The sequence below is a fragment of the Vombatus ursinus genome, unplaced genomic scaffold, assembly GCF_900497805.2.
Source record: "Vombatus ursinus unplaced genomic scaffold, bare-nosed wombat genome assembly UNPS02004736.1, whole genome shotgun sequence".
Lineage (NCBI taxonomy): Eukaryota > Metazoa > Chordata > Mammalia > Diprotodontia > Vombatidae > Vombatus > Vombatus ursinus.
In genome coordinates this window covers 250,245-277,999 of record NW_020944514.1, presented here as the reverse complement: position 1 = coordinate 277,999, position 27,755 = coordinate 250,245, and the positions used below count along the sequence as shown (strand labels likewise).

Sequence of the window (27,755 nt, the reverse complement as noted above, 5' to 3'; positions counted from 1 at the left end):
TTTTTTTCTCTTCTGTTTCCCAGAGTACTATTTATACCTGTTATTTGGTGCAGATGGCAGATGTTTCTACCACATATACAGTCTTTGGATTATTTTATTCTTTGTTTGAAAAGGATTTCAGGGGTGTAATCTGATCCTTTGTAATTACTTCATGATTACAAATATTTGCTTTCTGCTGTGTAGGGTCTGCCAATTTCCATGTATGGAGGTACCCTAATACCCTCACATCCTCAGCTTGCTGATGGTCCAGGTGGACCTTTGTTTAATGGACTTCATAACCCAGATCCTGCTTGGAACCCTATGATAAAAGTTGTCCAAAACTCAACAGAATGTACTGATGCTCAGCAGGTAAAAGACATTTAACTTTCTCTTACCTTTCAGATTTTTTTCTGTAAATACAATAATTTACAATAAATACAATAATTTAATAATAAATAATAATAAATACAATAATGTAATAATTATTTCTGTAAATACAAATCCTCAGCACCAAAAATAATTTCTATCATCTCACTATTTTAGTATCAATCTATTGTTACTATGTTTAATATTATAAGGTTTTCCCCCCTTGGTGGAAATAATTGCCATAAAATTTGTATTTTGTTTTATTAATGTATAACATTCCTAATTGGAAGTTATGATTTTTTTCCCCCTTTTCAGATTTGGCCTGGCACATGGGCGCCTCATATTGGAAACATGCATCTCAAATATGTCAACTAAATTAGAAGGTCTTTTCTCTTTAGCCTTGTTTGGGAAACCTATGACCTTGGAAGAACCCTGGGGAATTTTTTTTATGTGCCTAACTAAGCAATTTTCTGTGTGGGCTTTAACAATGGAAACTTGATTGCCCATTGTGTAAGAACAAATTGATTTTCCTATCCAACTGATTCTGTTCTCCAGTTAGTTTAGCCATTTTGAACTTAAAATCAGATGAACCTAGTGCTTTTGGCTAAACAGTACTGAATGCTACTTGTCTGCAGAAGAGAACTAGATGATTACATGATTTCAACCTTTTAGGGTGGTAAATACATGTATAATTGTTTACATACTTAAAAGGAAAAAAAGTTGAGTAAATTTCATGTCGTATAGTGGCTCTACTTTATGTAGCCTGTATTAATGTGAAATATTTACCTGAATATTCAATAAAAAGATGAACAATATTTGGAAGTTGGTTGTGATCCTTTCATTGTTTGCATATTGCATATCACTGCTGCCTGAGTGACTTCACTGTCACTTGGGACTAGTTGGGAAATCCCCTAAAGATCACTCAACAGCTGTACCTTGGAATCTGAAAAGGAAGAAGTCTTTGTTAACCAGTTTTTCAGCCTGTTCACTCTACTCGGTAAACCTAATCAGTGTTTGTGAGCCATAAATATCATGGCCTTTTCATTGAGCACAAACCCTGGCAATGGAGCTTTATCAGGCATTGGTACGGTCACCATTTGGTATATGTGTCCAGGAAAAGAGCAGGATTTTCAATCAGATAATGTTGACCAGTTTCAGGCTAGATTAGAATTAGAATATTTATTTAGATTGTTTTTTGTTTTTGACATGTGAGGCAGGACACAGGACTGGGAAAAGCTCATATAAATTTTGGATGGCACTCTAAAGTGCAAGTATTTAGTGGGTTGAACTATGGACATATTAGTACCCCTATCCTCGAGTGAAAATTGTTGTTTATAACTAGCATAGCAAGAGGTAATGCCAAGAATGTGATGCAACAGTATGGGAAAACAATAAAGTACTAAATAATACAAGTGTATACTCATGTTTAGATATAAGTGAATTTGCTGCTCCTATAGAGTTTCTAAAAATAGAGTACTAGAAAATAATTTGGAACTTAGAGAGAAGTCACACTTATATCAACACAACTGGAGGGGAAGGAGGGGGAAAGGAACAGCAGAAAATGAGATAGGGCTGGAGGAAATTCTATTTCAAAAGATGATGATCCTTTAAAAGATTCTCTTGTGCCCTGTGAATCCTGAAACTTGGAGACCAAAATTTGGTTATCTATGTAGTTTTTCCTCTGCCCTAGCTCTAAAATGCTTCGAGTTTGAAGACACAGTCATACTTTATACCATACAAAATTAAAAGCATATGTTTAATGTCAAACATGCCTCTTCCTTTTGTGTACTGGAACACTATGATATTCCAGCCATCAGGCAGAACTTTTTACTGGACTTAAAAAAAAAGTTATTATTTTTTCAGTTTGGCAAGAGATATAATTGCCTCTTCAGTAATTTTTTGGTTACAGTAATGTGGTAATACCTATTACCTATAAACCTTGCTCCCACTTCCCACTTTAAAAAAGCATTTCACTAGAATTAATGGAGAAAGTTATGCGGCTTCAGATGAGAAAACTAGTGAGAAGAGTAACACGAGTTAATTACATATGCTAGTAATAAAGGTGATCTATCATTAATAATAGTACAAGAAGCTACTTGGTAGACCAGCTGACATACTTAACTGCCTCTTAGGTTGTAATTATGGGAAAGTTTTGAGAGAAAGGATCTTTAAAACTAAAAGTGTTCAATTTATTTTATCAAGACTACCTGTTTTTCTATTGAATCTAGTCACCAGTTTCCCCCCACATACATGCCCCTACTACTGTCAGCCTGCCTCTCCTATTCTCTTTTTACTAACTTTATATAAAAATAAACTGATCTTTTTTTCTTGATATGCAAATACACTATTGTTTTTTGTTCCTTCTTGATAGCACATCTGGGATGAATATATATGGTTATAGAATTAATGGAAATCCTCAGGGATTATGCAGTGAAATATTTTGATAATTAGTATTTCCTTTTAGTTATGACTTGAAAGAAAAGGAAAGGGTTATTGTGGAGCAGGGAGTGAGATGGAGATTTGGATGAAAACATATGCCTGTGGTGCTTACTGGAGATACTTTAGGCAATTTAAAAAATCTATTCCATTACAATAAAAATTCATCACAAAGAAGGCATTTTATATTAAAGATTTTCAAGCCCATTTATTTAAAACAAAACAACAAAATTCTATCACAAAAGAATTGAGAGTTTTTGTAGCAAGACACTTTTAATATCTACCATCTATTGTGCATTGATTGTTTTTTTGTAAAGCAGTATTTCTTTTAGTACTGGTACAAGTACAAAAGGGGCACCACCACTCTGCTAAGCAAATGGGAGAAGGAAAGGTAATGGGGAGGTGCTACAAACTAAAGGTTAAGAAATTTCACAACCCAGAGCAGCTCTTGTTTTGTTTGTCCATCTGTTCACTCACCTAAAAGCCAAGGTCCCTGTTAAAGCAAGTCACCTCCTACCACCACTACCACTCCTTACTGGGTACATCAATGAGACACTTTTCAGAAGTGCTGCATGCCGGGGACTATTCCCAGTCAGGGCCAGCTTGGAAAAGGGAAGGGCCAGTCATTCTGTAGTTCCCATCCAAACAGAATAAGTGGGTGTGCTTAGTGATTGTGACCTTAACTTCACTGTTAAGACCTTTGGACTATGTTTTGATAAGGCAGCAAAACACTTGATTGCCTGGTTCTTAAACTCGTCTCGGGCCTCTTCCATCATGAAAAAATACAGCTATGACATGGTTCCACAATAGACAGTCTGAGATTAAGTTACTGCTATTGCTTCTAGTCATCTAACTACTTGTCACCTGCCCAAAGAGATGGTCACTACCAATTTTCTTCCCTTAATCACTTCTAAGGGAGATGAGCCCTTGGGGATTTGGTCCAGAGAAGATGACTTTAAGTGAGGGCCCAAGGAAAATTTATCTAACAACTTCTTTGATTATGTGAAAATTAAATGTTTCCCCTATGGGGAGTGGGAGAGAAGAGGAATAGAGTTTGGAAGCAAAACACTTCAAAATCATTCCTCTTTTGTGATGAAAAGGGATTTTTCACTAAATGATGTTGCATATCCACAGAGCTTTTATTTCCATCAATATTTCTTAAAAAAATTTACTGTTTTGCTACAGAGGGAGGAAGCACTTTTTCTCTGACCTACACCCAACTGGTTTTATTATCCTGGTGGGAGTTGGGGAGAAAGGAAGTGGATTATATTGGAAAATGATCAAAGTGTAAAAAAAAAAAAGGCATCAAAAACTTTAGATAATAAATTTTGAGGGGGCGAGGGTGGATAACTTGTTCAAGAAACTGATCTGGAACTGAGGCTACTATTGCATTATAATCTCTTTCCTTCACAGCTACAGAAGAAGGATTGGACAAATGATGAGGGCTGAGGTCATTTGGGGCAGTTGTAACCTTGTCAAAATCCTTTCTGTCTTTGGGACTTTAAAATAAAGACTTATCAGGAAAATCAAAGTGCTTTAAGAGATATCAAGAAAGTGTACATTTCACCTCCACCGTCTTCAAAGGAGAAGCCTCTGTACTCTTGTGTATGGTGGCAATTTAGGTTGGGCTTTTTCCCTATGAAGCCTTGAAGTGAGGGAATGAGAGCGATTGCCTTTCAGTCATACATCATTGGGAGTATTTAGATATTCTATAACTGGCCCAATTTTCATGGATGGAATGGATCAATTTCCAAATTATCCCATGCCTCACTAATGCCTTTCTTGTGTACAATCACCTACCAAGGCATATAGGTTTGCTGTTTGTTTATCCACAATTAGATTATTTTCCTCTTGGATTAGGTTATCTGTTCCCCTCCATATCGTTGAGTTGATGAGATAATTGATATTCTTAAAACCTTTTTCATTTTTAATCTACCCTTCATCCTTACATACAAGACATAACATCAGATATTTATTATGCCTTTAACATTGGGAAGAAACTGCGTTTCATTGAGATAAAGTAAATTTCTAAGTGTAAAATAAGAACAGTAAGAATAGGGAGTTAAGCGTCACGCCCTGCCTGGGGCCCTACCCTGCAATGAGTAACTTGCTGGCTCCGCCCCGAGTTGGTCCGGCCTTACTGTTGTTGCCCCGGGGCAGCACGTGGTTGGGACCCAACCCACGCTGGTATCCGGACTCAATGTCCTTCCCGCCACCAGCTCGCCCTGTCCACCTCCACTAGCTGCCCCATTCCCGGGGGACGGGACCGGCTGCCCGACTGCTACAGCACCACGCCCGGGGGCACGCTGTACGCCACTACCTCAGGAGGTCGGCCGCTGGGATTGGGGCTAAGCAGGAGGAAGCTGCCCCTATCCCAGGAGCTTGGGAGTCTGTCTATAGTTTGGGGAGGAGTCCAGCTGGGGGGGGGGGGCTGTGCAGGGGCTAGAGTTGTAGGTAGTAAAGGTGGGCCTTGGGGCTGGTGAACACATGCCATCCGTTCTCCTTTTGATCTGCTTCGTGAGGCGTACTGCACAGGCTTCAGAGCCCAGTGACCTGCCCTTGCTCTGGACAAGCATATAGAAGGGCTCAGCACTTTGCTGGCTCTTTCTGAAGCCGGAGTTCACGGTACCGCCCAGGCTGCACGAGGACCCCAAACGGTTGGCATGTGTTTTTGCCCCAGCCCGTTTCCCACAGCCTCCCACCAACAGATGATGCAACAGTGTCGAGTACTGCAACTAGGTTAACAAGCCTGAGCTTGATATCTCGGCTACAGGAGGGAGGCAGTGAGTTTGGCCTTAGGGCTTCGGAGGTAACCGAGGCCCTAACTTGAGGCCCCTCAAACTAACGTGGGCTTGCTGGTGCCAGAAAATCTCACCTCGTCACCCACTTCTGCCCCCCAGACTCCTCCTTGCCAGGGCCATTGTCGTCCCGAAGCACGAAGACTCACAGTCTTCACTAGCTTCCAGAGGTGCTCTGAGGGTCCCAAAGTTAATTAGATGTCCAGGGAAGCAGACACTAAGGTGGGGCAACCAGGGCAAAGACGTATGCTAACAGCTGCCAGGGCTGGTCAGTGAAACCAAGTTTACAGGTTGGGCTCCTGCCTGGTTCCTCCCGGGGGAAACTGAAGGAGGGGGAGGGTAAGGAAAAGAACGGCGATGCACAGAGCACTCTACATATCTACTACTAGTCCAGCCAAGGCCTCGGTCTGAGCCTTTTTAGGGATTGAGAAAGGTCCAAGATGAATGCTCTCGGGACCGAGGTTTAGGTTCCTCTTGGGGTGGGCTCCCGACTGCTTACTAGCAGACTCTAGGATCTCATTCTCATACTCTCAAACTCCTCCACCACACACACAGTACTAGGGTAGGAAAAACTGGCAGCCTCCCCACCCCCGGAAAAGGGAGTTATCCAATGAGAGAGTTGTGTGACTTCATATTTAATACCAGAAAATTCTATTTTCCATGATACAAAGGTATTGTTTTTGTGAAGTAGTATTAGATCAAAAACCACTAGTGGACAGTAAGACACAGGTGCTAGGTAGGGAGGGGAGAGTTGGTGTGCACATACATACTTTTCCAGTCCAAAAACCTAAACAAACCCTCCTCATCTTCCCAGCACAGGCACATGCTCCTTTAGGAAACAATCTGAAGCTGGGCACCATTCTGGAAAGGAAAGGCTGTCATGCCCTTCTGTCCTTTGGTTATTCTCTCAGAACTAGAGACGGAAGGCATCAGAGCCCAACCTCTTTCTTTCAGGTAAGGAAATTGAGGTCCAAAGAAATTGTCATATTTGCTCAGTTATTCCCACAGGCAAGTCAGTTAGTTTAGGAAGGGATGGGCTCTAGGCAAGGCACTTAAGTTCTGTACCACAGAATCCTTCTCCCAATTTCCATGATCCAATCCCTACAGGAACTAGAATCATCTACGATCGAAAATTCCTGCTGGAATGTAAGAACTCGCCCATTGCCCTGACACCACCTTGCTACTTCCCCCAGATCCCTGGGGTCACTGTCTCACCACAGGCCCCACTGGCCAAAATAAAGGAATTAAAGGAGCAAAAAGAAACTGAAGAGATCCCAGGTAAGGAGGCTTGACAAGGAATGTTAAAAGTCTCATCCACTGGCAAGTTACAGTTGCAGATGGAAAGAATTAAGCTTTTATTAAAAGATCCCTTTGTGTTCACCCTGGACTACACTCTTGCCTTGGCTTTCTGGCTTAAATGGTAGGGTTCAGGAGGAAATAGAAAAACTGTTTATACGGTATTAAGAAGGAACCTTAGGGGCAGCTAGGTGGCGCAGTAGATAGAACACCGGCCCTGAAGTCAGGAGGACCCGAGTTCAAATGTGACCTCAGACCAAACACTTGACACGTACTAGCTGTGTGACCTTGGGCAAGTCACTTAACCCCGATTGCCTCACTTAAAAAAAAAAAAAAAGGAGGAATCGTAATAGTAAAAGTTGCTCAACCTACAGTAAGGGGGAGTGGGGAAAACTGCCCCCTCTCCAAGAACTCTGGGAGTAGCCAGGCCAATTCTAAGGGAGTTTTGGTATTTCAGGGCTGGTCCCTTAACTATAGAGCAGCTTCTAGCTGAAAAGGGTGTAAGGCAGGGAGCCAGGGGCAAGAAGGCCTAACTGCATGGTAGGGAATTAGAGCAATCTAACCCTAAGGCTCCTCTTTCCCTCCAGATGAGGCACAGTTTGAAATGGACATCTGACTTGGGAGTATTTGACCCTGTTAACACAAGAATTCTGCCCCAGCCCCTCTGTGCTACTGCCAGGTGGCTCTTCTTACTGCAACCACCAGGGCCTCAACTTCCCCAGGCATGAGAAAGGCTTTTTATTTCTAGTAGCTCCTTCAGTTCTCAGAAGTGACTGAGCCCAAGGTGATAGGGGAGGGAAGGTTCGGATTTGGGGTATGGGTAGGAGAAGGTGCTATTCTGTGAATGGAGGCCATGTGGATTTGGAAGTTACTTGCTGAGCCCTTAAATACCCATTTTTCTACTGGGTTGTGGGATTGGATGCTGCATCCTGTCAATGCTTAATAAACACAATGAAAGACTTCCCCTGGGTCACATTTCTATTTTCTCTACCTCATCCACATTCCTCCCTTCTGATTGAGAAAAAGGCACTGCTGTACCACCCCTGGTCATCCTGAAGCTAGAATGAGGAATTCCTGTCCCATAGAACTCTGCTTCTAAGATTGGGCCCTGTTCCAGCTGCAGTCAGATCCAGCCTAGGGTGGCGAGCAAGGGCCAGCAGGAACTGTACTTTAAACAGCAACAGCCTGGCACCTGCCAAGGGTTGTTCCCTGTTCCAGGAAACAGCCTTCCAGGATCTGAGCCTCCACTGTAACTCTGTTCCAGTCCCTACCTGCTATTTTAATATGGGACATCATTCCTCAAGAAGAGGTCATTTGAGGCTCCCCTTCTCACTTTGGTATCGTTATCACAGAATGTTAGTAACAGAAGGGACCTTACAAGGATCATCTGTCAACCTCTTATTCTGAAAATGAAGGAAGTGAGATGTATTTAGAGGAAATTATTTACCCAAGGTCACATACGTAGTAAATAGCAGTCAAATTTGAGATTATCTGAAAACAGAGGAAGTATTTTTCCTTTCTTCAGCAACTAGGAAGGCATCTTTCTGGATTCCTTCCCACCACCTGCCATTTAATACCAAGATTCAGTAAACTTTTGTACTCTGATTACCCAGTGTTCCCCAGTACCCTGATTTCTCTTAACACCTGGTCCAGCAGGACTTCAGCTGCTTAGCCAAGGCAGAACCCCTTTAGGTCTTTATTTTACATTTCTACTTTTGGTCAACTGGAGCAAAGGTGGCAGTGAGGCCTGGAGTCAGTGCCCAGGAATGCTGGGTACCAGCTATGTCCCATGCTACAACCTAGGGAAATCCTGTGGTGATAAGCTTCCTGACTTCCTTCCTCTCCTGGCCCCTGGAGCAGCCCTAGCTATGAGCTGCTCATTTTAGATAGGTTCAGCTCTACTGCCTTTCCTGGGGGTAAGCGTCCAAGCCCTACTACCCACATTCCTCCTCTTCCAACCATCTTCATTCTTTCCATGCCCAGTCCTAGAAAAGGGACAAGCTGATCACTTATTTTCAAGCTTCTGTTTTTTCTGGCTGCTAGGCTCAGCTATGCAAGTTTAGGTCCTTTTGATCCTGTCATTTGAAAATTCCTACAGGGCAGGGACTTTGTCATATCCAGCCCAGCACAAGTTAATGTTAAACTATTATCTGTAAGAGAGAAAAGGACTAGAGTTAAGATTTCAAAGAAACTGAAAACCTTTATGGGTAAGACCTATACTCCTAGATGGCCCAATGGCAAGTGGTTTGGAGAATAAAAAAGTCCCCACTGCCCCACCAAGACATACCACTGGACAAGATGTTTTTATTTAATTGCATATGTCAGAAGCAACCAATGAACTGCCTACACAGTCTTCCCTCCCCAGAGTCAGGCCAAAGTCCCAGTTAGAGTTGGAGCAGCTTCTCTGCTAAAAGAGAACCTCCCTTCCCTTCTTCCAACTCCCTACCTCCTGCTGGTGTCAAGGAAGCCAGCAAACGTAAGTCCCTGGACCCCAAACCTCACCAGGTCCCATTCAGAGATAGTTCAAGGTCTAGGACAGTGGGGGAGATAGGGACTGATGGAGGAGGAAGAAAATAGGGGGTCACAGAGTTGCAGAGAGGCCTGAGACCTCCTCATTCTCCTCTGTAGTAGTAGGCTTCTCCTTAGCAGCTTCCCCTGAAGGCAGGCTCCTCCTTTCTGCAATTAACCTTTTCACTCCCACCATCCACTGACTGACCTCAGTCACATGATCCACCATCAGTGATCGGTGTATGTCATCAGCTCCATCCCAGTTGTGGTTCCTGAGCTCTAAAAGGAGAGAGGCCCTGAGCATAATACAGTGCTCCTTCCTCCCCCGTACACAAGGACTGCCCCTCTGAACATTTAATTAAAGGTCACATTTCTATAGAGCTTTAAGGTTTAAGTGTTTTCTTTACCACAACCCTATGAAATAGAAGTATTATTTTGCAGATGAGAAAATAGATTTAGAGAGGTAATAGGACTGCCCATAGCCAGGGTCTGAGCTGGCAAGTGTCTTGATTACAAGTGCACTGCTTATTCAACTTATTTCCACTATATCCTGCTGCCCCTCTAGTGAACTATTCCAGCCCCTGTGTGAGGGCCACACAAGAAGCCAAGTGGCAGAATTCAAGGGCATCCCGGGGTCCCTCAACATCACTCACCGTGCACCAGCAGTGTCATCCTCTTCCTCACAGGAACTGACAGCTTTTCACTCTTCCACTGTCCCTGAAGCAAGGCTAGTCGCCGGCTGATATCATCAAAGACCTGTTTCTGAGTACACAGAAACTCTTCCCAAGTCAGAGCTCTAATCTGCCTTTTCATCTTCCCTCCACAATATTCCTGTCCCATTCTGGTCTTCTCTTCTATTCCTCCCACTCTTTACCATCCAACAAACCCCTTCCTTCCCTCTAGGCTCTATTCCTCTTGAGAATGATTGTGAGGCATCTTGGATAATAGCAGAAAAGTGTTTACCTCTCTCGAAGACAAAGCCAAGGTAATGTAATGTCTGGGACACAATCCCAGGGTCTGCTTTTGTTCCACCTTAATGGGCACATAATCAAGTATAATTCTAATAGATGAATGGGGATAGAAGGAACAAGAGAATAATGGATTTTAGGATTGAAAAGGACCTTAGTGGTCATCAAGTACAACCTGCTCATCTTGTAGATGAGAACACAGGCTTACAGAGAGATGATATGATTAATCCAACGTTTAAAGAATTCCACTGAGATAGAATTTGAACTCAAGTACCTACAATTCCAAAGCCAGTGTCCTTTCCACAAAAGAATTCTTGCCTCATCTACACTATGCTGCCTGGGTTTAACTCAGTACCTGCCCAATCTGGTCCCTTCTTTATAAAAAGTCGAGAGAATTTCACTGTACCTTTGGGGTGAGGAGAGGGAGACTGAATTTAAGTAGAAGGCACTAGGGATACAAAGATGGATGACACAGACCCTGTTCTCAAGTGAAGGGCTTACAATCTAGCTAATTACCCTAGCTCCGCTTCCATCATGAAACTGGGTTCCCCTGAGCCTCACCTGTGCATGAGCCCGACAATCCTCCAACGCCTGTTCCAAGGGTCCCAGCACATCTTCCAACATTGTTTCACAAATGACTGGGGAGCTGGTAGGTTCCAACCTCAAAGGAGAAGAGTTTCCCCAAAGAGGGGGCCCGGGAGCCTTTGTCAGGAGAGGTGGTGGTCCCACTGGAGGAGCCCCAGCAAAAGGCTCTGAGGCAGGCACTGAGAAGGTAAATCAATGTGCTGAGAACAGCACTGAACATCATAGCCCAACCGATAAACAGCCCTGCCCCCAGTTTCATCCTCTCCCACTGCACCCCCACCAAGACCCCTTCCTGAGACTTTAGAAACCAATGAATGTCCCTCAGACTTTACTGGTCCAATGGCCTCAGGACTAGACTAGACTAGGGGAAGAGTAGAAAAGGAAGGAAATGGGAAATTTTTCATTAAGAAGCTAAGCTGGGACCCTATATATGTCTCACTGTTTAAACCCCTGTAAGAGCAAGGAATACTCATTAAATGAGAAACTATTCTGGGCTTAGGAAATCTGTGTCACCATTCAAGGAGAACAAGCCTGAATCTATATCACTATCACCTTTTGGCAAGAACTGCCCCAAAGGGCAGATATGTCTCTGGGAAAACAAAAAAAAAAAGATGAAAGAGGCCAAAGCCTCCTGCATAAAGGAAATACTGGCAACTCTCCCCTAATCACAATGGCAATTTGAACTGGGCTCACAAGCACTCACCTTTTGGAGCACCATCCTGGGGAGCTGCAACCCGCTTAGTGAGTGGTGTCTTTTTATGACTGCTAGCCTGGGTCTGCAACCCATAAGAGAACTGTGGAGGGTCATTCCAGCCTCTATCTTTGTTCCCTGAAATTGAAGACAAAAGGGGAAAAGAGAAAAGATAGATAAAAATAAAGAATTAAAGTGTGGAGGGAGAAGGGGGAAGAAGGAATCAGGAAAAAGAAAGGAATGTGAAGGTACTGGAGAAGACAAAAACAAAAGAGAAAAAGATGATGGGAAAAAAGATAGAAAAAGGGAAGGGGTGATAGAAAATGAGGTCAAGAGAAGAAAGGAATAAAAAAGAGGGAGGAAAATTTAAAGAAGAAAGGAACAAGAGAAAAAAGGGAGGCGGGGTAAGGTGGGGAGAAAGCAGGGATGAAGGCAAGGAGAGAAGGAAGGGATGGAGAGAGGGGAGGGGAGGGAGGCCAGGAGGGGACGAGGAGGGAAAGAGGGTGGGGAAGGAGGGAAATGGGAAGAAGACAAAGAGAAAGATGAGGTACAGATTGGAGAAAGAGAAAGAGAGGAGGGGAAGGGGAGGGGGAGGTGAGGACAGAGGGAGAGAAAGGAGAAAATGAGGGGGGAGGCGTGGAGAAGAGGAAAGAGGATGGATGAGGGAGAGAAAGGAATTGGAGGGCGAAGGTGGAGAAAGGTGGAAGGGGAAGGATGGGACCAAGAGCTGTCACACCGTGCCCCACACCTCCCCCAATACCACATGACCACCCCGCCCCCACGCCTCGTAGACCCCATACCTCACCCCGGAACGGCCCCGGGGCTAAGACGGGGCTCTAGAGGCGCCGAGTCCAACTTACCCGGCTTCACGTACAGCTCCGCCATCGCCTCACTTCCGCATGGCCAGCGGAGCAGTTGCGCGTCACTTCCGGAGGCGGGCCACGCCTTGCTAGTCCGCTTCTCATTGGGCTGCCCCGGGGCTTGCGCTCCACCCACCTACTCCTTATGTTTCTTCCCCTTCAAGATTTGGATTAAAAAATGAGAAGATGGGGGCGCGGGAGTGTTAGAGAGGTCAAGGGAGGGTCATCTGGCCTGTTCAGCTACTTCCTTTTGAAGCCAGTTAGTCCAAAGTCAGTAAGCATTTATCAAACACCTACTGTGTGCCAGGCACTGTGCTAAGCGCTGGGGGTTTACATTAAAGAGATAGAACCGTCCCTGACCTCGAGGAGCTCACAATCTAGTGGGGTAAAGAACAAGCAAATACATACATTCAAGCTATATAGAGAATACATTGGAAATAACCAATGTAGAAGGCACTAGAATTAGGGGTTGGGAAAGGCTTCCTGTAGAAGATGGGATATTAGCTGGGACTTGAAGCCAGGGAAGGCAGGATGAGAAGAGGGAGAGGGTTCCCAGCATAAGGGTCAGCCAGAAAAAATGCCCCCCACCCCCACCCCCACCCCCAGCCAAGTGTCTTATTCAAGTAACAGCCAGCAGGGTCACTGGATCCAACAATATTGGGGGAGGTGTAAGGTGTGAAGACTGGCAAAGGTAGGAAGAGAATAAGTTATGAAGGATTTTGAACACAATTTTGTATTTGATCCTGAAAGTGATTGGGAGCCACTGGAGTTTATGGAGTAAGTGAAATGACATGATCCAACCTGCACTTTAGGAAAATCACTTTGGCAGCTGAGGGGAGGATGAATTGTAGTGGGAAGGCTTTCAACTGGGAGGCCACCAGCAGGCCACCCAATTGTGAGCTCCTTGAAGGCAGGGATTGCCTCTTTTTGTATCCTTGGTGTTTATCACTGTGCCTGACACATATTAGGCACTTAATAAATGTTGGCCTGCCACCACGCCGGTGGCAGTATCAAAGGAAAGAAAGAGTTGTGTTCCAGAGATGTTGCAAAGGTGAAAACTGACAGGCCTTGGCAAGTGATTGGACATGGGAGTCAGACAGGACACTGCCAGCCAGTGGAGAGGGAGGGTGGTGGTGCCCTGGACAGTAATAGGCTAGTCTGGAAGGAATGGGATTTGGGAGGAAAATAAATTCAGTTTTAGACATGATGAGTTTAAAATGTCTACTGAACATCCAGTCTGAGAAGTCTGAAAGGCAGTTAAAGATGTGGCCCTAGAAGTCAGCAAAGGTTAGGGCAGAATAAGTAGGTTTGAGAACCATTAACAGATAGATGATATTTAAATCCATGGGCATTGATGAGATCACTAAATGAAATAGTATAAAGGGAGAATAGAAGACAGCCAGTGCATAGCCCTATGTGAGCCCATTGCCTTCTGCCCTAATGCAACCACAAGAGAAAACTCAAAGGAGTAACTCACATTTCTGTAGTACTTTAAGGTTTATAAAGCACTTTCCTCACAACAACCCTACCAGAATGGTAGTACAAGAACCATTATTCCCATTTTATAGTTGAGGGAGGTAAAAGAGATGACATTACTTTCCCAAAGTTGAAGAGTTAGGACTAGAAGGCAGGTGCAGCATATACTGTAGCCAGCTCCAGCCTGCAAGAGTCAAATGTTAAATTTTCAGTATGAACATTTACAACTCAGAAATTGGCAATGGCTATAAATCAGGACTTGATTTATTTTTTTGGTTGTCTAGATTTAAATAAATGCTAATAATCCTGATTAAACTTAAATTTGTGTCCTGTTTACATTTCTCCCCCAGAGACTAATTGTAAAACATTCACCAGCACACCCCTGAAACTAGATTTCCCAACTCCCAAGTTAGGAGAGCTCTCAACTTTTCTGTGCTGCTGCCTCTCATCTCCAATCACCCTGGACCAGCTTTCCAGTTTGGGGCAGAGTATCCTTAGAGCTTGAAGGGAACTTTTAAAATTAGCAAGTCCAGGGTTAATAACTTTAGGGGCATTATCTTGAATGGGGGGAAAATTGTATCTTTATTTTCACTAACTGAACTTAAGGATTTCCTTCAATGATGAACATACATAACAAATATTATCCCAAGGAGTCCATAGGCTTCACCAGATTGCCAAATGGGTCCATGACACACACACACAAAAAAAATGTCAATAATCCCTGGTCTAGTCCAACACACCTTTTTACAAATGAGGAAACTGAGACCAAGAGAGGACAAGTGCCTTAGATCACATGACAAGGACCACTACACCATGCTAGCTTCTGGTCCAAGCATCAAATTCAGGCCAGTAATGGCAGGTGCCATTCCTATTCCTATGCAAGTGCCAGTAATGCCAGAGTGACATTCCCATTGCCATTCCCCTGCTCAATAAACTCCAGTGGCTCTCAAGATAACAGTAATGGTTAGTATTTATACAGATAGCACTTTAAGGTTTACTAAGCATTTTATATAACCCTGTAAGATAGGTACCATCAGTAGCACTGTTTTGCAGATGAAGGAACTGAGGTTGCTTCTACTTAACCTACTTATTCAATGCGAACCCAATTAAATTACCAAAAAATTGTTTTATTGAGCTAGAAAAAACAGAAACAAAAGTCATTTGGGAAAACAAAAAGTCAAGAATATCAAAGGAACTGATGAAAAAATGTAAAGGAAGGAGTTTTAGCAAAACCAGATCTTAAAACTCTATTATAAGGTAGTAATTATCAAACTATCTGGTACTGGCTAAGCAGCAGAATAGTGGATCAGTGGAATAGAACAGATATACAATACACAGTAGTAAAAGATTATAGTAACCTTGAGTTTGATAAATGTAAAGACCTAAGCATTTGGGATAAGAACTATCTGGTAAAAATTGCTGGGAAAACTGGAAAGCAGTCTGGTAGAAACTACATATAGAACAATACCATTTACCAAGATATGGCCAAAATGGATACATGACCTAGACATAAAGGGAGATATCAAGTAAATTAGAAGAGCATGTAATGTATTATCTATCAGGTTTATGGACAGGAGAATTATTTATAATAAACAAGAGACAGCATCGTGGGATGTAAAATGGATAATTTTGATTACATTAAAAAGGTTTTGTACAAATAAAACCAAGTCAAGATTAGGAGGAAAGCAGAAAATTAGGGGAAAATCTTTCATAGTTTCTTAGATAAAGGCCTTGTATCTCAAATATACAGAAAACTGAGTCAAATTTGTAAGAATATGAGTCATTCCCCAATTGATAAATAATCAAAGGATATGAACAGACAGCTTTTGGAAGAAGAAATCAAAGCTATATAGTCATATAAAAAAATGCTCTAAATTATTGATTAGAGAAATGCAAATTAAAACAGCTAAGGTATTATCTCACGCCTATCAGTTTGGCTAAAATGAAAGAAGAGGAAAATGACACATGTTGAAGGGGATGTGGAAAAATTCGGACACTAACACGCTGTTAGTGGAATTGTGAAGGACCCAACCATTTTGGAGAGCAATCTGGAATTATGCCCCAAAAGTTATAAAACTGTGTATATACCCTTTGACCCAGCAATACCACTATTACGTCTGTTTGCAAAGGTAATCAGGGAAAAAGAAAAAGAACCTATATACTCTAAAATAATTTATACCAGCTCAACTTGTGGTTGCAAAGAACTGGAAATTGAAGGGATGCCAATCAATTGGGTTATGGCTGAGTAAGTTGTGGTATGTGATTGTGATGAAATACTGCTGTGCTGTAAGAAATGATGAGCAGGTTGATTTTAGAAAAATATGGAAAGACTTGCATTAAATACTGCAGTGAAATGAAAAGAACCAAGAGAATATTATATGAAGAAATAATATTGTTCAAAGAATAACTGTGAATTATTATATTATTCTGAGTAATATGAACATTCAAATCAACTACAGAGTACTTATGAAGGAAAATGCTATACACCTCCAGAGAAAGAACTGATACATGGAAATATATATTGTATGGTTCCACATATATATCTTTATCAAATGTTGGCCTTCCCTAATGCAGTTTTGGGAGGGAAAGAGGGAGCCCAACTTGGAACTCAAAATGTAATAAAAAATAAAATTTTTTAAAAAAAAGCCAAAACTGTAAGTGACTTGTCATACAGTAATTGTCCGTTGCAGCATTCAAATTTCTTCCTGACTCCAGGCCCTATACTCTATTCATCTAGTGGCCCACAGCAAATGCAAACTCTCCCTTTGACATGTAACAGAACCCAACTTCAACCTTCTTTTCCACCCTAGTCTCCTTCACTCTTCTGTCTAGCCAAATGGGAGTTACTATCCCCCTACTATCCCTATATATGACATCCCTTCTCTCATATCTGTACCCCAGGCCAGGATTGCACTTTCTTTACCTCTTATAATTTTTAGCTTCCTTCAAAGCTCATTTCCAATGCTTGTTCCTACATGATGCTTTTCTTGACTCCCCCAGCTGCCATTGCTTCTATCCTCTCCCCAAAACACCTTATATTTATTTTTTCTATAATATTTATGATGTTTTTGTACTTACTTGTATGTGTAAATATTGCCTCCTCCAGAGAAATATAAGCTCCCTGAGGGCACAGACTGTTTCACATCTCTTTATTACCAGCACCCAGAACAGCGTCTGGAATTTAGTAGGTTTTTAATTAATATTCGTTGATTGCTCTTGGGAATTAAATGTCCAGTCCCTAGGATTGGCAGGCAGTGGTTGTGCTCAAGAGATTTATCTGCTGTCTGGACCTCTCAACCCCTTCTGCATGAAGAGAGACCTAGCCAAATTTACCCCTCTCCAAATGAACCATCTATATTTACTAGCACCAAGCACAGACACTGACCTCCTCCTTGCAGCACAGTCACACCCAATGAGGCCACTCTGAGATTTTATTTGTACTGATTTTGCTAAAAAGTGTTGCTGAGGTAGAGCCAACTGCCCAGGACTGGACAGGGGCGGGGATCATATGAACCAGGAAGGAGGGGAAGAAATGGGTCTGGGATGGGGTAGAGGTTGTAGTCAACCCAGGGAAGACTAATAGATATTCAATATAAATCAATATATTAATAGAGAAGATAGGGATGGGGCAGGCAGGAAGACGAGAGGCAAGTAAGGAAGACTCCACAGGTCATGGGGGCAGATGAGAATAGGGAGGTGGTAGGGTGGCTAGTTGGACCCCTAGAATATGGTGGTGTGAAATAGAGTGGTGTGAAATTGCTGGAGGGGTCCCCAAAGCCTCCCTTTCCCAATCTTCCCCACCTTGATCTAGGGCATATGCAGTAAGGAGGGTTTCAGTCGGAAGGAATCAAAGAAGGAGAATACACCTCTTTTACGGGGGGCAGCCCCCGCACCTCCAACTCCACCCTTGAGCAGGGGGAGTGGGAGAGGCAGGGGTCCTCCTGCAGAGTCCACAGAGCTTGTCCTCTTGAGTCGAAGTCGAGCCCGGGCTTGGGCACCCCGGGCCTTCCCTCGGGCTGCAGAGGCCACAAGACACTTCTGATACTGTACCTAAGAAAAGGGATGCAACAGAATACAGTACGACATAATACAAACATTTATTAAGCACCTATTATATATAGTCCTGTGATAGTTAAGGAGGGATATACAAAATTAAGGAAAGATACTACACCTATACTTAAGGAGCTTACAATCTAATTGGGGGATAAGACATCAACATAGATCGCTATAATGCATTATATTACATAACTATATTAGAGAACTATAAAACAAAAGTATTCTGTGAGGTCTGGGAGGAAGGTTGTTACAAAGCAAGAACAACAGAGAAGGATTCCTGGACCATATGGCATTTAATGTGGGTTTTAAAAATTGGGTAAGATTTCAACATGTGAAGAAAGGGATGAGGGCATTTGAAACAGGGAATAAGGTGAGCAAAAGAAAAGAGCCAGGAGATCAATCACATTGTGTGATTGGTGGATAGAGAATAGTACAGATAGTACAACAGACCAGAAAGTGCATGAAGGAGAGTGGCATAAGGAAAGGCTGTAAGAATAGAGTGGTCTATATTGTAAAGGTCCTTGAACGCCAGCCAGAAGTTTCTCAATTCTACCTGAGGGCAAGAGGGTGCAACTGAAGCTTTATGAGGGATCAGGTGACACCATCAGGTCTATACACAAGATTATTCTGGCAGGAATATGAAGGACAGACTAGAGTCATCCAAAAACGGCATCTTTCTCCAAATGGAGGCAGGACAATCTCTAGGGAGGCTACTACCTTCAAGGAGAGGATACTGAGGACCTATCCTGGTGTGGTTACAATGATAATAGAGAAGAGGGAGATGGATTAAGGGGTGTTGTGGAAGTGGAATTAACATTAACAGGACTTGGTCACTAACTAGATGGGATGTAAGGAAGAGAGAAGAGTTAGATCCCCCAGGGTTTTGAAAGTAAAGGGCAGAGGGAGTGGGGATGATCATAATGAGGAGTCAGGGAATTCTCCAGGTATAAAGAATGGAAGGGAACAGGAATCTGAGGAAGAATAAATTTGCAGGAGATAGCCAGGGGTGTGGAAAGGGCAGCTTTATCCTATCTGACTACAACCAAGCTCCTTGAAGTTAACTCTGGAAAAAGGAGCTGTTCAAAGGCTACTGTCAGCTGATGTTTGTCTGTCTGATCATCTACCACCATCTGTGCTGCCTGAAGCATAAGGCCTAGACAGGGAGGCCTCAAATGGTTCTTTGGGCTTTTTGTTGCGTATGGCTCATTCCCAACTAAGAGGAAGGAGTCTATGTAGGCTAAGGAAACTCTAGAGAGAATTTTATGTACCACAGTTCAGGAATGAATTAGAACTCCAGAAAATACCATCCTTCCCTTCCCAGGGCCCCTCCCTCATCCCTGATCAAGCTCCTTCCCAACCTCAAAGCTCACCATGCATGCAGCCTGAACAGCTTCAGATAGTGCCCCAGCATGGGGCTGGCACCAGAAGGCAGCACACTGGAACCGTTGGTGACCAAGGTCAGCAATGAGTCCAAAGGTGTGGGGATCATGGCCAACACCAATGAAGGTCACATGTCGTACTGGACATTGCCACAGTGGCTCTTCTGCACCCAGCTCTGCCTGTCCCTTTCCCCCCACCCCCAATATGCAATCATCAATGGGGGCTGGCCCCTTACTAAGGACCTCCCCCTCCCATAAATGCTCTCCCCTCACCCATAAATGCTCTCCCCTCACCCCAGAGACCTGACCTCAATCCCTGCCTCAGTGGTCCTGCCTCAGTACTCCATACGCATTAATGTAAGATCTTGGTTTCCTCCCCTTTCCTCCTGAAACTGGGACATCCTCCACTAGCACTTAATGGTTGCCAATCCCTGTTACCTGGACAGGCAATGCAGTCATGAGTGAGTCAGAGACGCTGAGGATGGTTGGGGCCCAGGAATGATGGTCCCCCTGGGAAGTCAAGGCCCCAATGGCTTCATTCAGCACATCCATCCCTGGGAGGGGAACATATTCATTGCAGCTTCCATCCTGGTCCAGAGGGATGGGAGTCTAGGGGGTGGACCTCAGGGATACTTTTAAGACAAAATGAGTGTGGGCCTGCTGGCTCACTTTGGGCCCAGAGAAAAAGTGGGTAGGGTAACCAAGTAAATATAAATCGTGGGGCTGGGGAGGGTCAGGCCCTCAGGCTGTATATGATTAGACCTCACATGGAGACAATAAACACTTCAAGAAATAGACACTTCAGAATCTCACATCTTATTTCTAGTCCCATATCCACTCCATTCTCCTCCAACCAGCTATGCCTTAGACTTTCCCCCGGCCCCAGCAGTTCCTCACCCATAGCCTTGCTAACTGGAAGGGTCCCAACGTAGAGAGCCTCATACTGCTGGGCAGACTGGCTCACCGCATCAAGAAGCTCCACTGAAGGGTAGATAAAATCACTGTGGCCCCCCCCAAAGTGAGCATTCCTCCCCAGAGTATCCAGTGCAGGTGCAGCATCAGAGAGGAAGGCCTCCCTACTCCCAACTCTCAAGTCTAGGCCCAGGTAGGTAGGGCCTGCCACTTCTAGGGCCCACATTGTGAAACAAGGGCAGAAGATGGTCACAAAGTAGGGACAAAACTCCTGGGGCTACTTTTCCTTCCCCTATAACCTTTCCCCAAGCTACCCACCCAACCCCACTAAAACTATTTTCACAATGTGGTCCCCACTCTTTATCCCATCCTCCAGCTATACCTTGCCTGGGTAGATCCTCAGGGGAGATGGGGTCCAAGGAACATTGAGGAGGGTCACCACTCACCCCTGCTCTCTCTGACAGAATCTGCAACATAAACACTCTGGGGTCAGGGGTGAGAGATCAGGCAAGGGGAACTCTCAGGACTCATGTTGTCCCCATTCCCCTGGAGTCCCCTCCTACCATATCCCCTTCAGGGCCCCTCACCTGGGCACACAGCCCATGCAGGGCGCTGGCAATGGCCTTGGCTGGGACATCACAGCGAAACACGTGGCATTTCAACATGCAGGTGTCCTTGTCACCCGCCACAAAGGCGAAGTCCCTGTGAGGGAGTAGGGATGGGGTTGGGAAGCTGAGTGATGAGAGTGAAAGGGAAAGACACTGAAAGGAGGGGAAAGACAGAAGAGAGGATAGCTAGGAAAAGAGGACAGAGGTCTTCAGAGTGAAAAGGGATGGAAGGAAGTGAGGGAGAATAAATGGGGCACTTGGCCCGCCACTCACCTGTCCCTGATCCAGAAGCATGTGAAGAGCATAGGGGACAGTCAGCCCAGCCCTTTCCTGCTTCATCCCCATCCTTCCTAATCCTTTCAGAGGTAGGAAGTAATTCAATTTGCCCTCCCCCACCAGGTCCATGCCAGAACAAAGAGGGGCATCAGCATCTAGGAGGGTCAAGTCTGGGAGATGTCTGGGACTGATGTCAGGGGGCCAGGGTCAGGAAGGGGTCGAGAATCAAGGTTCAGCTTGGCAAAGTCAGGGAATCAGAGTCCATGGGGGTCAGTGTCAGAGAAATCACTCCTGGGGGAGAGGGGCTTCGAATCCTCAGGAAAATCAGTTGTCCAGGAATTTCTCACCGGCCATTGGTGCTGCCCACACCCCAGACTCGAATGTGCACAAGGGGCTGACAATGGATTAGGCTGTGGTCCAAGGGATTCACCAGACTCATTGTGTCTTTCTTCAGAATCATCAACATGTTCTGACCCTGCAGAGTCCCCAGGGGAGATGGGGGCAGACAAGAAGAGAGTAATGAATGACTTTGGAGGCCTTGAAGGGGATACTGAGGTTGAGGATGGCTTTTTGGAATACGGGACAAGGAAGTGAGTCTAAAGGGCCAGATCCAGAGGTTCGGGGAAGGACAAAGAAAAAAAATCAGAGCAAATTCTCTGTGCCCCTAGGATCACAGTACTTAAAACTGAAAGGGATTTAGATGAGATCTAGTCTAATAGAGTGGGGAAGTAACATTTGTCCAAAGTAACACACAATTACTAATAGGGATTTGAACCTTTTCAAACGACTTCAAAAAGCCTAGTGTGTTTTGCTGCCTCTAAGCTTGAAGGTCCCCAACCAGGGATACTGGCCACTTCTATCCAGCCTCTGAGTCCTTCCAACCCAAGCCACAGAAGAGGGGAATTGAGAGAGGGGAACAAGAGTTCAAGCAGCCAATGGGTACACTCACCTCACCCCAGGCCCTAGCAGGTGGATGGCTTTGACCCCGGCTCTGTGCCAGCTGCTGAATGCAGTTATTGACAGCAATGCTGCTCTTTCCAGGTGCCAAGTCCTCCTCAGGCACCTCCACCCAGCCCAGAGATCGTACTGCAAAGCACTGATAGACAGGAGGGCCAGGTGGGAAAGGGTTAATTGAGGAAGAGGGGATTTAGGAGTTGCAGGAATGAGAACCCAAGCTTCTCCTATACAAATGGGTCCCTGTAGTTATCACAGAAACAACTTACACTTACACAGGGCTTAATTAGATGTTTTACAATGTGCTAGCCCCATGACACCATGAGGAAGATAGTACACTCCTCTATTTTACAGGTGACAAAACTAAGTTTCAGAAAAGTTAAATGTCTTGCCCATGGGCACACGGCAGGCATCGGCATCATCCCATCAAGTAAGCCCATCATCCCCTATGAAAGGAGGGGACCAAAGTGTAGTACATGATGCCCACTAGGCTCTGGAGTCATAAGCCATGATCTCCTTTGTACCTAATGATAGTCTCTCCCATGACCCTTCCCTACCACCCCATACCCAGAGATGTCTCTGGTCCAGGCTCCAATTCTAAGTGCTCATTAATGCCTGTCTCCAAATTCCCAGGGGATCCTTGTTGCTCAAAAGTAGGCACTGGTACCCACCACCCTCTACCTTGGAGCCTGGTTCCATGTTTGGGATGTAGGCTTCTTCCCCGCACCACGGTAGAGAAGTCCTGAAATAGAGCAGGGCTGGTGAGAGGATGCTCCCCATAGGGAAGAACACCAATTCACTCAGAACCCAAAGTGCCCAGAAGAGGAAACATAATTCTAACATGGTAGCCAATGAGCAAGATGATTGACTTTGGTTATTCAGCCACAAGTCAGATTATCCAACTGCCCTCTCCTTTCCCTGCCTCCTGGTAGGGAGTTCAGCAGACACTGACATTCACATCCTTATCCTGATTACCTTCGGTCCAGTGAATTTTCCAGGCTAGAGTAAGATCTCCCCTTGGGGGGTCGTAATCCCCAAGCTCCTTCTGTGCCCTATGGAGAGGGAGGTCAACTTAAAGTCAAATGAGTAGATCAGGGACCTAACAAGAGGATTACTATCCTCCCCAGCCCCAACAGACATTATCATCCTTTCCCCAACTCCTACATACCGAGTCAAGTGGTACAGAATCCCCAGGTTCCCAGACCGGGCGCTGCCATTGAGTACTGCCACTGGGTACATGCCAGTAATAGGTGCCAGCAGCATCATGGATCTTCCGCCACCCAGGAGGCAACCCTGGCTCTCCCTCTAGGCTCTGGTCACCCCACAAGTCATCTGTAAGAGCACCATGGTCAACTGTAGACTCTAGGGTATTCAGACTTAATGCAGCCCCAAGCCCTACAGTCAAGTACAGCCAGAAAGGGCCTTGGTGATCATCTCATCCAACTCTCTAATTTTGCAGATGAGGAAAAAGAGGCTCAAAGAGCTAAAGTGACTTGCACAGAGTCACATAGCTAATAAGCAAGCAAAATAGGGACTCCTTTCCGAGGGTTCTCGACCTGGGATCTGTGAATTTTTTTCTTAATTTTATAACTTCATTTTAATACAACTGGCTTCCTTTATAATGGTATGTATTTTACTTCATGTATTAAAAAACCATTATTCTGAGAAGAGATCCATAGGCTTCACCAGACTGCCAAACGGGTCCATGACACAAAAAAAAGAATAAGAATCCCTGAGTTATATACACCAAGCTTCTTTCCCTGGGTTGTGCCCTGTGTGTGTCCCTGGGTTGTTCTGGGATGGGAACGGACAACCACGACGGGTGTGAGGCTAGCAGAGTTTGAAGTACAGACCAGACATACCCAGGGCTCTGCAGCTGCATCTGGAATCAGTGTCTCTGGTCTGCTTCAGTTGCTCCCTCTATAGTTCAAGGATGCAACATCCCACCGCCTCCCGATCCAAACCCTTCCTAAGTCCCGGTCCCTCTTTGCAAGTATCTGGTCCTGCTGGCTCCAGCCGGGGTTCATCGGCCGCGGTCTCTTCCAGTCACACCTCTGCCACCCTCCCCTCCCCACCATCCCTAGCTCCCTAATCTTCCCCTCTCCCCGGATCTCTCGGTGCGCCCACCGCACCCCGGACCCCCACGCACCGTCGCAGTTGACCAAGATGATAGCTAACATGTAGTCCTTGCCCAGCATGGCACCGGCCCCAGCCCGTCCTCCCAGCCCGACCTCGGGGATGCGGCTCTTACAAGCCCGGCCCCTCTGCGCCAGTGAGCGGGGCCAGAGCTGCACAAACACAGGGCGGAGTCGGGACCGGGGGCCGGGTCACGGTGAGCTCAGAGAAGCGGGAGTGCGGTGTCCGCAGGCACGCACGTGCGCAGGCGTGGTGGAGGGGGGGTCCCCCCCGCTGGCTGCGCGGGCACGTGGGTGCGGGTGTGATCTGCGTGCGTGCTTGTGCACGTGGACGCAGGAGGACCCCCGACCCCTTCCTTTGGGCCGCTATGAGCTCATCGTCTCGACGAGGGCGGGTGCCCGGCCGTGGAGCGTGGCCCACACACCCATACAGAGCCTCACGGGTGTTCGGCTCGGCCCCCACGACCTAGACGTACGCACATTGTCCTCGCGGGCCCAGCTTACACTCACACCCGCCCCACCGCGCACGCTTGCACACGGGCGCAAAGATGCCCAATCCGGTGGTTCGACATAAGACAGACAGCAACTGGCCTCGCCTCACGGGGCGTTCCCGGAAGTCGCGGTGCGCGGGGGCGTGGCCGCGGCTGCGCACTGAGCGCGCCGGGGGAAAATGGCGGATGACAAGGTGAGTGTCCATGCAAGCGTGGGGCCAAAGGGAGCAGGGCTATTCTCTCTCCCCCGCGCCCCCCAGAGAGACCATTCGGGGTCTCGAACCCATTGTCTCAACTTTGCAAACGCCAACCCCACGGAAAGAGCTGTAAGCTAGGAGTTCAGGACACCTGCGTTCTGATTCTAGCGCTGACATTTAAATTTGCTGTATGGCCTTGGCCCCCGGAATTGCTTTCCCTCCCTAGGGAGAGGCTGGACTAACTAACCTCCAAGACCACTTTCTCTCCAGGCATTCTCTCTCTGCAGGAGGATTGGAGTGGGAAGAAATGGCTAGTCAGGTATGGCGAGTCAGCCCTACCTCTCCGACCTCCATCCATTTTCTTAGAAGGCAAACACTTGGGGAAAGGAAAGTTCAGGGAAGGTCTGGCGGATACTTCAGCTAGTGTTCTCCTGCATGACGATAATTTATGTCCCTATTCCAGCTCTCTGACACCTTGTTCCTTGGCCCAGGTTAAAACTTCTGCATGAGGTGGTAGTGAGTTGCTGAGGGAACTTTACTGAGAAATAGGAAACAAGTGTTTCTCCTCCCAGACCCTCCTGTCAACATCATGGCTTATGGTGTGTTTTAAACAAATGGCATGGGGGGCAAGGAGAAGGAAACATGTTCCATTAACGCTAGGAAAACTTTCAAAGACTCTCAGAGTTGAAAGGGCCATTTAGTTCATCCCATTGTTTAGCAGGAATCTCTTTTACAACATCCCTGACAGGTAGACATCCCCAGCTTCCACTTGAAGATGTTGTAGCAATTGATGAGGGGGTGTATACCCCTGATCTCCTGAAGCAGCCCATTATTTCTCTTTTGGTTTTAAGTATTAGAAGGTTTTAGACTTCCAAGGGAGCCAGCTCAGCTCCATCTCATGTCTTCCTCTGTTCCAAGCTCAGTTTAAAGTATTCTGGGGAACAGATTTACCCAGACCAGGGATAGAGCCATCCAACACCTTCCATGTGATCCAAAGCCTACCGTTCCAAGGAATTCAAAATTCCCCATGCTCCCCTCTCCTGAAGATAGTACCCCATAACAATGTTCTTTTTCAATTCTGGGGAGAAATTTTTAAAATTTCAGGTTTAGAGCTGAAGAGTTTGGGCAAGAAAGAATTCTGTTTTATCTAAATACTAAATCAAGTTATCCATCTATCTATAAAAAGGCTTAAATCTGATGAATTTGTATAGAAAGTGCAATCTCATTATTTCAAAAGGGAATCACTTGGGGATAAAGGTTTGAGGCTCCTGCCTTTGGAACATTACTTTTTCCTTGCAATAATGTTTGAAGCTGCCAGTGCTAGGCCAAGGTGAGGATAGTGAGAGAAGGACCCCAAAAGTGGAAATACTCCTTGCCTTGGGAAACAAATGGAGTATGCTGGGAAAATCATAATTTACTATTCTTTGGTTTTCCCTGTTTCCCCTTGAACCTTGATAGCCGTTGAAGAGGGGTGAGGGGGACAGGGTACAGAAGACTCAGACTGTCTTGTAGAAAGCTTCTCTCCTGCCCTAGGACTCGATGCCAAAGGTGAAAGACCTGGCTTTTCTAAAGAATCAGCTGGAACATCTACAGCGGCGACTAGAGGAGGAAGTCAAGACAGGTGTAGAACAGGTAATTGATAAGGTTGTCATGAAAGCACAAATATACCCACATACTCCCCACCTGAACCCTGATGTTTGGTACTTCTCTGGAACACTTTCTTCCTCCCTCTGGTGTCCACATCCTATATGCTAATGATGTCTGCCTGCAATTTTGTAATAGAGTGTAGACAGGAGCCCTGTAAGTCACAGAAAGGGAACTGTGGCATAGGAGGCTCAATTACTAAGTGGCAGAGGCTTAAATGATTAGAACTGGTAGAAGTGGGTTAGGATTCTTCCTGGGTCTTCTGGCTCAACAAAGTTGAGAAAATATCTCTATGTGCTTCACTTTATTCATGTGGAGCTCAGGGGTAGCTTGGGACTGAGCTGTACTTAGAAAGCTCTTGGTAGGAGATGGAGGCAGGGAGTTTTAGCGTCGTTGCTCAGGCATGTGTCCCAATTTGATTCTTACTCCTGTGTTTTCCATTCTGCCTGTCTCTGGCTTTCTTGCAGGAAGGCTCGTTCCTGTCATCTCCTTTTCTCAAGGGCTTCCTGGCCGGCTATGTTGTAGCCAAATTAAGAGCATCTGCAGTGATGGGCTTCGCAGTTGGTGTATGCACTGGTGTGTATGCAGCACAGTCCTATGCAGTCCCCAACGTTGAGAAGACCTTGCAGGATTATCTCCAAGCCCTTCGTAAGGGACCTAACTAGTGCACCCTCAGCAGTCCTCCCTCCAGGCCCTCCTCAGGAGGGGCCTCAGCCCTCTGAGGAAGAGCCTTGGAATCTGGGTCAGCATGGATGGGCAGCAAAGTCTGACTGTATAGGGTCATCAAAGATAGAGGCCATCTATCTTGCTCAGTCTCCTCCCCAGGCTTTTAGTTTACTCAGCTGCTGGAGACCACAGATGTTTTCTCTTTGTCCTACACCCATATCCTTATTTCTTCCCTCCAGCATCTGTGCTTCTAGACTATAGCATGCATGTGTGTGTGTATGTGCGTGCAAGCTCACACACGTGTACATGTCCCTGCTCCGTCCACTTCTGACTCTAACCTGTGGCCTACCTAGTTCCTTGTCAGGTTGATAATGTGTCCTGCATTCCCTTTCCTAGGAGCTGGCTCCATCACTCAGTTTTACCAGATGGACTCTGTAGACTTTCCTTCCCATTCTTACTCTTGCCGTTACTTAC

General features: G+C 45.4%; 3 protein-coding genes and 1 long non-coding RNA gene across 5 annotated transcripts; 3 read left to right on the top strand and 1 right to left on the bottom strand.

Moving 5' to 3' along the window:
• The first annotated feature begins 73 nt into the window (after positions 1 to 73).
• LOC114027416 lies at positions 74 to 1,167 on the top strand. The gene is made up of 2 exons (XR_003567253.1): positions 74 to 348; positions 661 to 1,167. It is a non-coding gene; the product is annotated as an uncharacterized LOC114027416 (long non-coding RNA).
• A 2,305-nt stretch (positions 1,168 to 3,472) lies between these two features.
• On the top strand, positions 3,473 to 7,127 carry EIF4EBP3 (eukaryotic translation initiation factor 4E binding protein 3). The gene is given in 4 exon segments (XM_027841356.1): positions 3,473 to 4,930; positions 4,932 to 5,109; positions 6,687 to 6,832; positions 6,834 to 7,127. Coding segments are annotated over 4 exon segments (426 nt in total). The 5' UTR covers positions 3,473 to 4,879; the 3' UTR covers positions 6,885 to 7,127.
• Positions 7,128 to 9,159: 2,032 nt separating this feature from the next.
• On the bottom strand, positions 9,160 to 24,419 carry APBB3 (amyloid beta precursor protein binding family B member 3). The gene is given in 20 exon segments (XM_027841346.1): positions 9,160 to 9,662; positions 10,037 to 10,145; positions 10,913 to 11,115; positions 11,640 to 11,765; positions 12,488 to 12,538; positions 12,541 to 12,644; positions 16,143 to 16,188; positions 16,191 to 16,247; positions 17,830 to 18,013; positions 19,390 to 19,584; positions 19,837 to 19,952; positions 20,296 to 20,379; positions 20,693 to 20,777; positions 20,898 to 21,012; positions 21,542 to 21,669; positions 22,144 to 22,290; positions 22,830 to 22,890; positions 23,124 to 23,200; positions 23,317 to 23,480; positions 24,298 to 24,419. Coding segments are annotated over 20 exon segments (2,307 nt in total). The 5' UTR covers positions 24,347 to 24,419; the 3' UTR covers positions 9,160 to 9,456.
• A 492-nt stretch (positions 24,420 to 24,911) lies between these two features.
• On the top strand, positions 24,912 to 27,296 carry LOC114027462 (SLC35A4 upstream open reading frame protein). Of its 2 annotated transcripts, none has more exons than XM_027841529.1 (3): positions 24,912 to 24,968; positions 26,505 to 26,603; positions 27,083 to 27,296. In XM_027841529.1, exons 1-3 carry the CDS (start codon positions 24,954 to 24,956, stop codon positions 27,278 to 27,280), a joined length of 312 nt encoding a protein of 103 aa, XP_027697330.1. In that variant the 5' UTR covers positions 24,912 to 24,953; the 3' UTR covers positions 27,281 to 27,296. The 2 variants fall into 2 exon arrangements, with proteins under 2 accessions (XP_027697330.1, XP_027697337.1); XM_027841536.1 differs by lacking the exon at positions 24,912 to 24,968 and adding an exon at positions 24,981 to 25,290.
• Positions 27,297 to 27,755: the final 459 nt, after the last annotated feature.